The sequence below is a fragment of the Macrobrachium rosenbergii genome, chromosome 10, assembly GCF_040412425.1.
Source record: "Macrobrachium rosenbergii isolate ZJJX-2024 chromosome 10, ASM4041242v1, whole genome shotgun sequence".
In the NCBI taxonomy this organism is placed as follows: Eukaryota; Metazoa; Arthropoda; class Malacostraca; order Decapoda; family Palaemonidae; genus Macrobrachium; species Macrobrachium rosenbergii.
This window is the reverse complement of record NC_089750.1, coordinates 14,342,599-14,355,390: the sequence shown is the minus strand read 5'-3', so window position 1 is coordinate 14,355,390 and position 12,792 is coordinate 14,342,599. Positions and strand designations below refer to the sequence as shown.

General features: G+C 37.3%; 1 protein-coding gene across 5 annotated transcripts; it reads right to left on the bottom strand.

Annotated features, from left to right (window-relative positions):
* Positions 1–2,520: 2,520 nt before the first annotated feature.
* LOC136842506 (caspase-1-like) lies at positions 2,521–12,792 on the bottom strand. Of its 5 annotated transcripts, none has more exons than XM_067109901.1 (8): positions 12,704–12,792; positions 10,370–10,539; positions 9,244–9,324; positions 7,433–7,550; positions 6,301–6,421; positions 5,201–5,394; positions 4,801–4,978; positions 2,521–3,470 (listed from the first exon to the last, which is right to left on the bottom strand). In XM_067109901.1, exons 2-8 carry the CDS (start codon positions 10,522–10,524, stop codon positions 3,232–3,234), a joined length of 1,086 nt encoding a protein of 361 aa, XP_066966002.1. In that variant the 5' UTR covers positions 10,525–10,539; positions 12,704–12,792; the 3' UTR covers positions 2,521–3,231. The 5 variants fall into 5 exon arrangements, with proteins under 5 accessions (XP_066966002.1, XP_066966005.1, XP_066966001.1 ...); XM_067109904.1 differs by having other exon boundaries at positions 12,700–12,759; XM_067109900.1 differs by lacking the exon at positions 12,704–12,792 and adding an exon at positions 11,568–11,659.

Sequence of the window (12,792 nt, the reverse complement as noted above, 5' to 3'; positions counted from 1 at the left end):
AATTCTAGGCAAAAGCTGTAATCACAATATATTGGGCTAAGGGGCGAAAATTAGTTCATTGGTCGATTTTTTTTAATTGCCGACAAAAAGAACATTAACGATGATTGAGCGAGTTCTATTGGCAATTACATAAATTACGTAATCATTCTGACGCACATGATCACAGGGACAGTGTAAGCTTCAAGGCCGGCTCATATCCCAACTAACATTTTCTTTTTTCGGGGAGCGTGTGTCCGATCATTCAAGATATTGCAAGCTCAGCATATGTTACACGTTCTCATTCATTTTTTTTTTATCTAAATAATAAACATTCGGTGTATAGGAGTGGCTACTCTACATACATTCTTTGTTTCAAGTTCCACCAACAATGTTAACTTCACAATTTAGAGTTTTTAATTCTCGGCTTTTTCCGCTGAAATACGACCTCCTTCAGGGACGCATATCAAGATCATTTCACGTTATTTTATGCTGTAAGAATCAATCATCTTGTTTTCACTGTTTTACCAATCATTAATCATGAATAGCTTTATCTTGTGTACGAACGGCAGTATTTTCACGAAACTTAACTTCTTGCGGTAATTTTATTATTAAATAATCTTGGGCAGGTTTTTCAAAAAAATATCTAAATCCCATTGGAAAGTTGGATCTACTATAGATTGCTCCACTCTGTTCAGCCAAGCAATATGGTTTGTTTTCAAGATGTTTCCGGTTGAAAATCCTTTAGCCTCGCCCTTTTGTATCTTGTTTTTTATACTATTAGGGAAACTCTTGAAACGTTAAGACATCGTTTACATTGCTCTTTTAGGTATCGGTAGACCTTTAGCAACTCTTGCTGCTTTTTTCATAATCTGTTCTTTTTCTGCGGTTGGTAATTCGTTAGGCTATGGCAAATCGACTTTCAGTAATCAAGCCCACTATGATATGATTATGAACATGACATCTTAATGAGTGCAATGTTTCTCAGGTGACACCCCGTTACGCAATGTACAGGGTGTTTCGAAATTAGAGGCCGCCACCCCGTCTCTGCAGCATAAACTGAAATTGATATGGACAAAAGCAAAAGTAATTCAGAACAGGTATTTATTTAAGTTTCTCTCTGAGTATTTAATATTTTGTGAGGCCTCCATCTGCCTGTACCACAGCCTGCATTCTTGAGGGGTATGATTTCAGCAAATTGCAAAAAAGCTGAGACTCAAACTACATATCCCTGAGCACTTCGGTCACCTCTCTTCGCAGGTCGTCGAGGCTTGGTATACCATCATAGTTCACTGTGCGCGCTTCAACACGATCCTTTAAGATACTACCAACGTTTTCACACACATTAAGGTCAGGGGAGCTGCCTGGAAATTCTATTGACGAGAAGAAATCGACACCACTGTTTCGAAGCAGCTCCTGTGTCTGAAGAACCTTGAAACATGGTGCCTTATCATGCAAAAATGTGACTTCTTCAACAGATAACACATTTTCAGGATCTTTGAGGAAGGAAATACTCAACCAGTAAGCACAGTTTCTCTGAAGTATTCGCCATTCCATGACTGTCCTTTTTCTTTGATGATCCACATTAACCGTTTGGTTGTGAAACAGAGAAAAATTCCCAAACATTCAGGAAATTTCACAACTTGGCGATAGCGTACGTCATCGCTGATATCATCCAACTTTGCAGCCCAAATGATGTCACTTTTATGATTTGGCTTCCTGACTGTGTAAATGAAGAATTCATCTGATGCGGCAACATGGAGAAAGTCAGCTTCATCCCAATATTTAAGAAATGAACCACAAAACCATGCACGGTCTTCTCTGTGTTGCTGAGTGATGTTGGGCTTGCTGATAACATGAAATGGCTTGATACCAGATTTTTTCAACTCACGATATACAGCACTATAACTTCTCTTCTTTCCCCTTTTTGTTTTTAGTTCAAGCGCCAATTTACATAAAGACTTTCTTGGTCTACCCACTGCCTCAGCTATGATGTCTTTTGACTCCTGAGAAAAGACTTCAGGCCTTCCAACATTCTCACTCTTTTTGCGATGAGTGTCATATGGATTTTTGGTCCAGTTTCTTTTAGCAAAGGATTCATCTCTTTTAATGTATTTAGCTATCCAGGAACGTGAAATAAAGGATGCACCAGCATCCCTGGCCTCTCTGAAAGTTATAGCCCGGATTCGGTCAATCCATCTGATTTCCTCCGAGTCGTTAGCCATGGCTGTATCTAACTCCGTCACTCAGTCTGAAAATACAAGAAATGTAAAATGAAAAATATCTTAATAGAAACGTAAAATAATGTAGTACTTGGAGATAGGCTATAGCAGAAAACTTCATAACTTTCCATTTGTTCTGTGGAGGAGGAGGCTCTAATTTCGAAACACCCAGTATATTGCTTTTTTTTCGTTTTGTTGAGTAGACTGGGTGTAAATATGGGCAAGGTCCCTAGGATAACAGGGATCTTGCATAGAGTTCAATGTGTACAACTGGCTTTAGGTGCGAGTTCTTCATTGGCAAAGTAGGGAAGAAATGATCGAATTAAAATTGCAAAATCACCTTTTTATTATTGTTCTACTTAACTACAAAATACTGATTACAATAAATTGTTTAAGTAAACTACAAAGTATTCATTTAAATATCCTAAGATTGTCGAAATAAAACCACATGCTTCACTTTCCTTTGCAAAAATATTTCCAGTGGTCAAGAAAATCCTTTTCAGTGACTTTAAAATCACCACCTCCCCTTTCTTTTTTCTTTATGCACTTAACGAAGATTTAATTCGCTCCATGACACTTTGTTTCCAGAACAATGTATGCATGTCTTTTCCCATCATGCACCAGTCTGTGACGTTTATTAGTAAGTTTGTGTTTAACAAAAATTATTGCTATTTTGTTGACTGATCTCTCACTGGAAGAATTGGAAGCTTAATCATCTCAATATTAAGATGAATATAGATAAGACTGAATTACTTGTTGGTTTATTTACTCATACAAGTATGTATTCAATTATTCATATTTTTCCTGACCATATCTATTTCTTTTCTTGCTTTTATCATCCTATTTTTTTTATTTGGTAAATTTCATTGCGGCTCGCTTTCTTTATTTCCATCTTTTGAGTTTTTTTTTTTTTAGTTTTCTTCTGTTTCAGTGGCTCCACCTTTTAGAAATTCAACTTTATTGCATGAAAACTTTTTGTTTGTCTGTCCATCCGTCTGGTACTTCAACTGTCGAGGCGATGCCCCAAATCGGGTTAAAAGAATTTCACCTTCCGCATCAGCGTCGACACCATCTGCGGAATCTGCTTGTTGTTGTCATGCTCTTCAGAAGAAGGCATGTATGACTCAAAGTGTACGGCCACCTTGCGGGTGACCCTCAGGAGCATGGAGAAGAGGTCTTCGTTGTGGGCATCTGCGTCGAGGACTCGGGTTAGAAAGTGGAGGAACACGCTCCCACTCATCCCGCTGTTTTCGGATTTGAAGGCAATCATTCCTGAAAGTTGTTGTCGTGCGTGTCATTAGACTTTTATTAAAGTGCTTATAATGCAAGTTATTCAAGTTTCTCTAAAGTACTTATCGAGCAAGTTATCAAACTTTCATTAAAGTACCTATTATTTAAGTTACTCAACTTTCAGTCCATTACTTATTGTAGAAGTTATTAAGCTTTTGTTAAGATATTTATCAAGCAAGTTTTTTAGCTTTTATTTAGTACCTATCATTCAAGTTACTGAACTTTCATTCGGATCCTTATTATGCAAGTTATTAAAATTTTGTTTAGGTACTTATCAACCTTTCATTAAAGTATTTATGTACAAGTAATTCAACTATCATTAAAGTACTTATTATCCAATTCTTAAAACTTTAATCTATGCACTTATTATGCAAGTTAATAAACTCTCATGAAAGTATTTGCACATATTTCTTTGTCAGTATTCAGTTTCCACAAAGCAATGATCTCATCCACAGTCATACTTTAGCCTAGCTGCTGAATCATGGGTAAAGAAAGCCCTTGTACAAAAAATGTCAACAACATTAGCTACTTCATACACCTAGACAGAGGGTTCATCGGCAATGTTGAGCCCCTCTACACACACACACACACTGTACCACTCACCTCTATCTTGCAAGAATTCTGTAGCTTCCATGGTATACTTTGTGACATCATACCACTGCTATTTCTCAGTATATTATCTATTACCTGTACCCTGAAGCAGAGGAATAGGTAATCCTCCCACCCATTGATTCTGAACTTTTCCCTCATTCAAATATACCTTTCACGTCCTGGTTAGTTCCTCAATCACACTTTACCCACCATAAGTCAGCATCTCACTTGAAATCCCTTCAGCTGGTGTCCTGCCATTCTTCTAAAACATTTTAATGCCCTTCATACACTCAACAATCAATTCCACAAACATTTTTCAAACTTGACCACCATCCAGTTCAGCTTCTCTTTCATCTTCATGTATATATATATATGTGTGTGTGTGTATGTATGTATATATATATATATATATATATATATATATATATATATATATATATATATATATATATATATATATATATATTATATAGATACATATATATACAATATATGTGTGTGTGTGTACATAGTGTCTTAGTCTTATCATAATACGATATGACGATGATGCAGGTTTTACGCAGAATGGTGATACACGGGATAGAGTTTTATCTCATAACTTATTTTCATATCATCATGCCAATACCTAGAGGTTATCAGTCATACAAGGAGTAAACTAGAATAAACAAAAAAGTTTATGATATAAGATCAGGAGCTATTAAACCCAACAGGCTCATCTTACCTGGGTATGATGCATACATCATGAGCATATCAGCATACAGGGGGATCGCATAATCTTCACTGGAAGTTTCGTCAATCGAGTCTTCACTCGAAGGTAAGTCATTCGAGTCTGTTTGTACACTGAGGGCTTTGGGTTTCCTAAGTTGAACGCCTATATCCGTGTCTTCGCCTCTGCAAGCCTGTTGGAGGATATTATGGCGGTGTAGCACGAGCAGATTTTCAGGCATCATCTTGCATCTTACGAGCAACCGTTGCACTCAGCAGCTAATTCTTTTTGTCATAGTACAAATTTGAAACCAAGCGATTCTCGGTATAAATATTAATCCCATGTATGATACCACCTTAACGTTAAAATCACGAAAAAGCAAGACATAAATTTCAGTTGGACAAAATATTTGTACCTGAATGAAAAATAACTTAGGCTTCCCTGCTAGAGATGGGCACTTCTCAGGAGTCAAGTTTTTCCAAAGTTCGGAAGTATTGACCATGGAGTCATACGTCCAGATGAATTCTTTGTTCGTTTTTTCGTCCAGGCCGCCGTGACTCATCAGAACCACTACTAAACTGTCACATTCACTATGGTCTGAGCTTTGAACTGGAAAAGAATAATGAGCATAAGTATGGAACAGGTGCAGGCCCAACAGATTATTGGCATACGTACTACCAGCTTTCAGTGAGCACTCTTCTTGATCTCAAACCTCTCTCTTAGAATCTGTAACGTTGTACCTAATTTGATTCTGCTATGTATCGTGATATCAGATCCTTTTTCTACTGTCTAAATGAATTAACACTTAAATATATAAGTGGAAGGAGATGTTTCTTGAATACAAAAGCAACACTTCAGCAACACCTTATTCAAGATATGAAACCCTATTGCAACTAAATGAACTTGTGAGCAACGTTGATTGTAATCTTTTAACTGCTGATATATCAAGATTTTTGTAAAAGGGTCTATTTAAGGAATATTGCAAAAATATGTATGCTTGGAAGACTGACAGAAGTGAGAGAAGGAATTTCAGTTTTAAGTTTTATTACGTGAAAATAGCTTCAGACCACATCATCAGGATTTGGAATAAACTCATTAGGAAGGCTATTCATATAGGTAACTGGAAACGATGATTTTTGATGGAACCCGCAGACTAAAAGTGAAAATTGGTAAACGAGAAAACAAACTCCAATGGAACTTTACTAGTGAACATAGAGGGAAGGTCACATACAGCATCTTTACATATTGAAGTCTTAGGCGGGAAGCTTGATTGGAATGGCAAGGCCTTTTTGCTATGTACTGTGAAAAGTCTAAGAAATATAAAGCAACGTTACAAAATGCCCAAACAGCTTAAGAATTGATGATCATACCCTGTTTTTAATCATTTAACCTTGCCGTACATTGATGACCGACAGAACGAAAAAAGTAGATTAAAAAGATAACTATGCATATATACAAGAAAAGCTCTTTGTTAAATGTGAATGGCTGAGCCCTTGAATAAAATACAATACTCACCCCGCTCCAGAACTTTAAGGAAATCTCGCTTGGGAAGATCCATGTAAGTCTGAACCTCATAATGAAGCTTCTTGAAAGTTACCTCACAAATCTTCGAATCGTGGAAGGCGCAGTCGCGAGGCTGAAAATTTTAATGTGAGTAAGAGAAAGTGACAAACAAGACTCTTTGACCTGAGCCAGTAAAAAAAAGTATACCTTAGTTTTACCAGACCACTGAGCTGATTAACAGCTCTCCTAGGGCTGGCCCGAAGGATTCGACTTATTTTACGTGGCTAAGAACCAATTGGTTACTTAGCAACGGGACCTACAGCTTATTGTGGAATCCGAACCACATTATAGCGAGAAATTAATTTCTATCACCAGAAATAAATTCCTCTAACTCTTCATCAGCCGGCCGCGGGAATTGAACTCCTCCCATCGAGTGACAGTCTGAAGCTCAACCGACTAGGCCAACAAAGGGCTCCTGAGCCAGTAAATAAAGTGATTTTTTTTCATAAGATAACACAGATAAATGTCTAAATCTGCCGATTTCTCATGAATGGCTCAGTAAACACGCACATTTCAACTAGAAAACTTTGTGCTTTGTAATACGGTCAGCCTTTAAGTGTCAAATACTTTCACCTGAGGATATAACAACAGCCTTCTTACACAAGTAAACAGAGGTTCAGAGTGATTCTAGGCTCTTTTGTAAGCAGTGATATAAACTGATCATGGAGTTTTAACAAATCAGAGTTTGTTTATGACTTTTGCTACATTTATTTTACCTCTCAGCACAAAATATTCTTTAATCTTCAACCGATATCCAGCGAATGGACTGGTCAAGTTTTGAGGTCAGTTAGTGTGAGACGAGAGAGAAAATCCCAATGATGAACTTTATGAACTACACTCGACCAAATCAACTTTGTTTCCGCCATTTTGTTCCCAGTTTTGCATTACTTTGCCTGTTCAAAAATTGTATCAAATGTTCAAATATTGAGAAAAATAAGTAAATAAAGTGTCATAAAATTTTTTTTCTGCGGAATTTTGTATAAAAATTTCCAACTTAGTATAACAAAAATATTGATCATTCTGGGAACCGCCAACTCTTGTAACTAAAAAAGAGGATAAACAACAATCATCAATTTTTCCTTACACGTAGTTTCTTATGACTGAAACGGCTGTAGGCCAAAATGACAGCCAGCCCTCTCTTCTTGTGCTTCATGTTGTAATATTCACTGGAAAGATCAACGGGCATAACTGCATCAGGTCGGCTGAAAGAAGAAAATAAGATGTCTGCATTTATGTACATGACTCGACAGAACCTAACATAGACATTCTACATTTTCTAGCCCATGAACATAACATTATTATTACCATTATTATAAGGAAAGTAATCACCGCTTATACTTCACTGTGAGAAATTACTTGCGCTACCTGAATCTCACATTTTTTTATTGAAAAACAACGATTCAAAATCTGAATTAAAATTTCGAGCCCTCTTTTACTTTAGACGAAACCTCGATTGTGTAAACACAAAATAAAAGCATAACTTTCAGGCAGGTATTTGACACTGAGATATGTGATATTTATCTAAGATAAAATCTGTCATAAGACTCCTTCATTTTAAAGCGCTTAGTCTCGGCTGTTACAATGAATGATAGTTTCAGTAACTTTCATCGGCCCTGTTTTCAGTTCGTAAATGGAACATTATCTGGCGACCAGAAGAACTAAATATCTAAGATTTATTCACACAGGCGACTTACCTCTTAGTTTCTGATGTGATTGTTTTGAGAAGTCTTTAATTGCATTCATCTGTTTGCTGCACTGCCAAACTCTTTGGTTAGGTTTCAGCAATATTTCACTTAGATGGGTCCTTTTTCGGTAAAGGTTTGTCATTTTTGGTGCTTGGGTGTTTTGTTAGGTTGCTGCAGTTTTTTTTCTTTTATTTATTCTTTCTGAGAGTCTATGGGTTTAACATGAAAAAGTGAGCACTCTCATTGAGTTGTTGTCCTGTTTGAGTGTAACCATTGCCGTTGCCAGGAAGGGTTGCCGTGTGACAACTCACGATAAATCTAGAAATAGAATGACTGACGACCTTATGAAACATATTGCATCACCAAAAGCCAACCGTAATGCACGGGGAGAGAGAGAGAGAGAGAGAGAGAGAGAGAGAGAGAGAGAGAGAGAGAGAGAGAGCAACAAAACATTCTTTTATATAACAGCATGTTACTGCTACTACTAGGTGTGGTTGTTTTCTGACAACTAATGAATAATGCAAGGACTAAGGAAAGAGAGAGAGAGAGAGAGAGAGAGAGAGAGAGAGAGAGAGAGAGAGAGAGAGAGAGAGAGAGAGAGAACCAAAACGTTGATGAGATGATGAGGAAAAATGCGCCTCCAGTTATGAAATTTGTCTAATATACGTAGCTATCAAGATTAGCCATTTGATATACTCTGGACATGTTACCTGGCACTTGATTTTTGTGGATAGCTACTGCAGGTCATGTGGTATGAAGTCACACAAACACACACATATATATTATACATATATATTTATATATATATATATATATATATATATATATATATATATATATATATATATATATATATATATATATATATATACATACATACTTACAATTTCATAAACTCTGTTGGGTTCGAACCAATCAGACTTGATGGAAAATAATGTTTGAGTTGGACACAGTCTACCTACCTGTATTTGAGCTCTCATTGCAGCAAGCCGTCGAGACAAGCTTCAAATTGCAAAAATTCGGCTATCAATTTGCCACATCTCATCACATTGACCAAAGGTTAATCTCTTGCAAATTCCAGAACAGCAAGGCAGGTTTTACTGTCTCCCCTGTGGCTAGAGGGTCTTGGTGGTTTATTCTCCTTGGCATTACCTATTAATCAGTGGGTCCTGGTATTAATCTAAGGATATAAAAAACGTTATTATCTTACTCGAAAGGTATAGCTCTCGTCCGTCCAATGTTCAGGCCATCTATGAAGTCCGAGGGTTTGTCAGTCCCATCTTTCGGTGAACTGCGTTGTTGTTGAGGAGCGATCCAGGAGGAAAAGGGGAAATACAACATTAGATTTCTGAATGAAAGTATTGTTTTGAAACAGAATGAATTATTTTTTTTTCTAGGGAATCCAGTGAAAGACAGAGAAGTGTTATAAAGGGGAGATACAAATCGGGAATAAGTATGGCATGAATAAAATTGGGGATAGTAAAATGCGAAAGGAAAAATGAAAAATAAAAATTGGGCGAGACTTGGGTGTTTTGCATTAATCAACCTCATATCTCTCTGAGGCTGAGGTGGTTGGGGGTTTCACTAGTTTGCGTGAGGGACTGGTAGGAGGGGTGTATACTGTACCCTCACATTTTCTAGGCCAACAACCATATCCCTAGTAAGGCCTGAAAGTAACAAAGGCTCAGTACACAAACCGGTGGAACGCTAGACAAGATAACTGTTCGATTCTTAGAAAGAGAAAGAAATGATCGATGTGCCATAATCCGAGTAACGCAAGGTGACCCATCATATGACGTTGTTCCTAGATAGTGAACACACGGGAATGATAAGAAATATCAATTTTTTTTTTTTGCTGGTTCCACCTAAACATTTTACCATATCAGTGCAAATATCACTCCCCCTCTCTCCACACACACACACACGCACACACACACGCGAGCACATTTCAAGAAAGGTATTCATGCTTACCTGTAAAGTATACACGTTCATAATTTCATACTTCTCTGCCTGATACGATTTACTCTTCCAAACAGAAGTAAGGAAAAAACACAACCAACGATAAGCATCTGAGCTCAGTTAACAGTCTAGGAAGTGCATGCTTGACCATTATCAAAATCAAACACCAGAAGTTCACAGCGCATGATGATGCTAACAAACTAAAAACCCACAATTAAATCAAAGCCAAAACAACAAAGGAAGGTGATGATATGATTAATGCAAACAATAACAGCAATATTATAATGAGCACAATGTAAAAACATACTTATATATGGATACTGTATTTAGAATCGGAATTCCCTGAGCAGTGCAAGGAAAAATGAGGTGGAAAATACCTTTCTGCAGCGCTAGGCTCTGGCGCAACCGATGCGTTGTTGGCAGAGTCTTGAATTTCCCGGACTTGTTCAACTTTCTCTTGTTTTTTTCCAGTATTCACCGTGTTTGATTCCCCAGTAGCGGATGCTTTTTGGTCCTTATCTGTTGACTCCATCGTCGGAGGATTCTCCTTGAAAGACAAACAGAAAACAAGATAGTTAAACGTGTACTGGAAACGGGTGGTAAAAGTAAATTATGAATATGACTCCTTTGGGGTTGCGTAGCAGTGCAAAAGAAAAGAACAATAAGGAAAAACTTGAATTATAGCGAAAAAGTTTAGTTTCGTGCATCAGTTCGACAATATTCAAGGTCCATTTATAAACAAAATGTCTCTATAAAAAAAAAACCTATGAGGATACGCTGTGCACATACGAGAGAGAGAGAGAGAGAGAGAGAGAGAGAGAGAGAGAGAGAGAGAGAGAGAGAGAGCACATGCAAAAAATGGAAATCTTTAAGCGTGTGTCTGTGTGTATGAGTAGAGAATAATCGATACAAAATGAAACTCCCAAAAAAACAAAAAGGTTAGAAAGCAACTGATACTAAATAACCTCTGTGTGATCACGCCTGATGTAGCACTATAAGGCGAGGAATGATTGATAACATTCAAATAAGAAATTTGTATTACTTTCATCCATTTCCCTTTTGAATATGAGTGACTGAATAGTAAATGTCTATATTAGCATTATTATTTATGTCGTTGCTTCGATAATGAATTTCCCAAGATATTTTCCAAGATGTTTTGTGTGCCTGAATTCCAGCTACCATCACCGCCACCGCCCTTGTCAGGAAAATCTAGGAAAATCTTAGCTTCCATGGTGGGTTTCTATATTACAGAGGCGAAAGTTCTTGCGATGTTCAAATTTAGTTACATTGAGAAAATAAAATTCTTCTATTTCCACGGCTTTTAGGAGTACATGTGCAATAAGCTCGACTTTGGTGCATGAGTGAATGAACATGACACCTGTGTCAAGTCAGTTTACGTAGCCTGGTAGCGTAGCTCAACAGCTTACTGTATGTGTGAAAAATAATGTTAATTTATCATGGTAATTATGATTAAAGTGTTAATTTCAATACTTTACAAAGACTGATACATTCGGTCACCGGAGACGACTGATATTCGCAAAGATCATTCCAAATTATAAGTGAATGCATACTCACCTACTTGCAGAATAACTCACGAATCACCCAAGCGTAACACAAGAACTAAGGTTATGCTCACTAATCGTCTCTAGTCTAATGATAGGATTGTCGGATGCTCGGAGACCGGAACGTACCAGTTTGAACTTAGGGTCGTTCGCAACGCTAATTTACGCGCATTTGATTTAAATTGCATGACTACAGAGCCACGCCGACACTGGTCCGTGATTCTGCGTGTGAAACACATGATTTTGGAAATACTGAATAATGTATATCATAGTCTGTTACGAATAATAACAGAGTTTATTACTCCTCTGAACTTGAAATCGAAGAGAAAATAACCATTCGCAGCCTCCGAAAAAAGCTGTGCACATACGAGAGAGAGAGAGAGAGAGAGAGAGAGAGAGAGAGAGAGAGAGAGAGAGAGCGCACATGCAAAAATTGGAAATCTTTAAGCGTGTGTCTGTGTGTATGAGTAGAGAATAATCGATACAAAATGAAACCCCCCAAAAAAACAAAAAAGTTAGAAAACAACTGATACTAAATAACCTCTGTGTGATCACGCCTGATGTAGCACTATAAGGCGAGGAATGATTGATAACATTCAAATAAGAAATTTGTATTACTTTCAACCATTTCCATTTTGAATATGAGTGACTGAATAGTAAATGTCTATATTAGCATTATTATTTGTGTCGTTGCTTCGATAATGAATTTCCCAAGATATTTTCCAAGATGTTTTGTGTGCCTGAATTCCAGCTACCATCACCGCCACCGCCCTTGTCAGGAAAATCTAGGAAAATCTTAGCTTCCATGGTGGGTTTCTATATTACAGAGGCGAAAGTTCTTGCGATGTTCAAATTTAGTTACATTGAGAAAACAAAATTCTTCTATTTCCACGGCTTTTAGGAGTACATGTGCAATAAGCTCGACTTTGGTGCATGAGTGAATGAACATGACACCTGTGTCAAGTCAGTTTACGTAGCCTGGTAGCGTAGCTCAACAGCTTACTGTATGTGTGAAAAATAATGTTAATTTATCGTGGTATTTATGATTAAAGTGTTAATTTCAATACTTTACAAAGACTGATACATTCGGTCCGGAGACGACTGATATTCGCAAAGATCATTCCAAATTATAAGTGAATGCATACCCACCTGCTTGCAGAAAAACTCACGAATCACCCAAGCGTAACACAAGAACTAAGGTTATGCTCACTAATCGTCTCTAGTCTACTGACAGGATT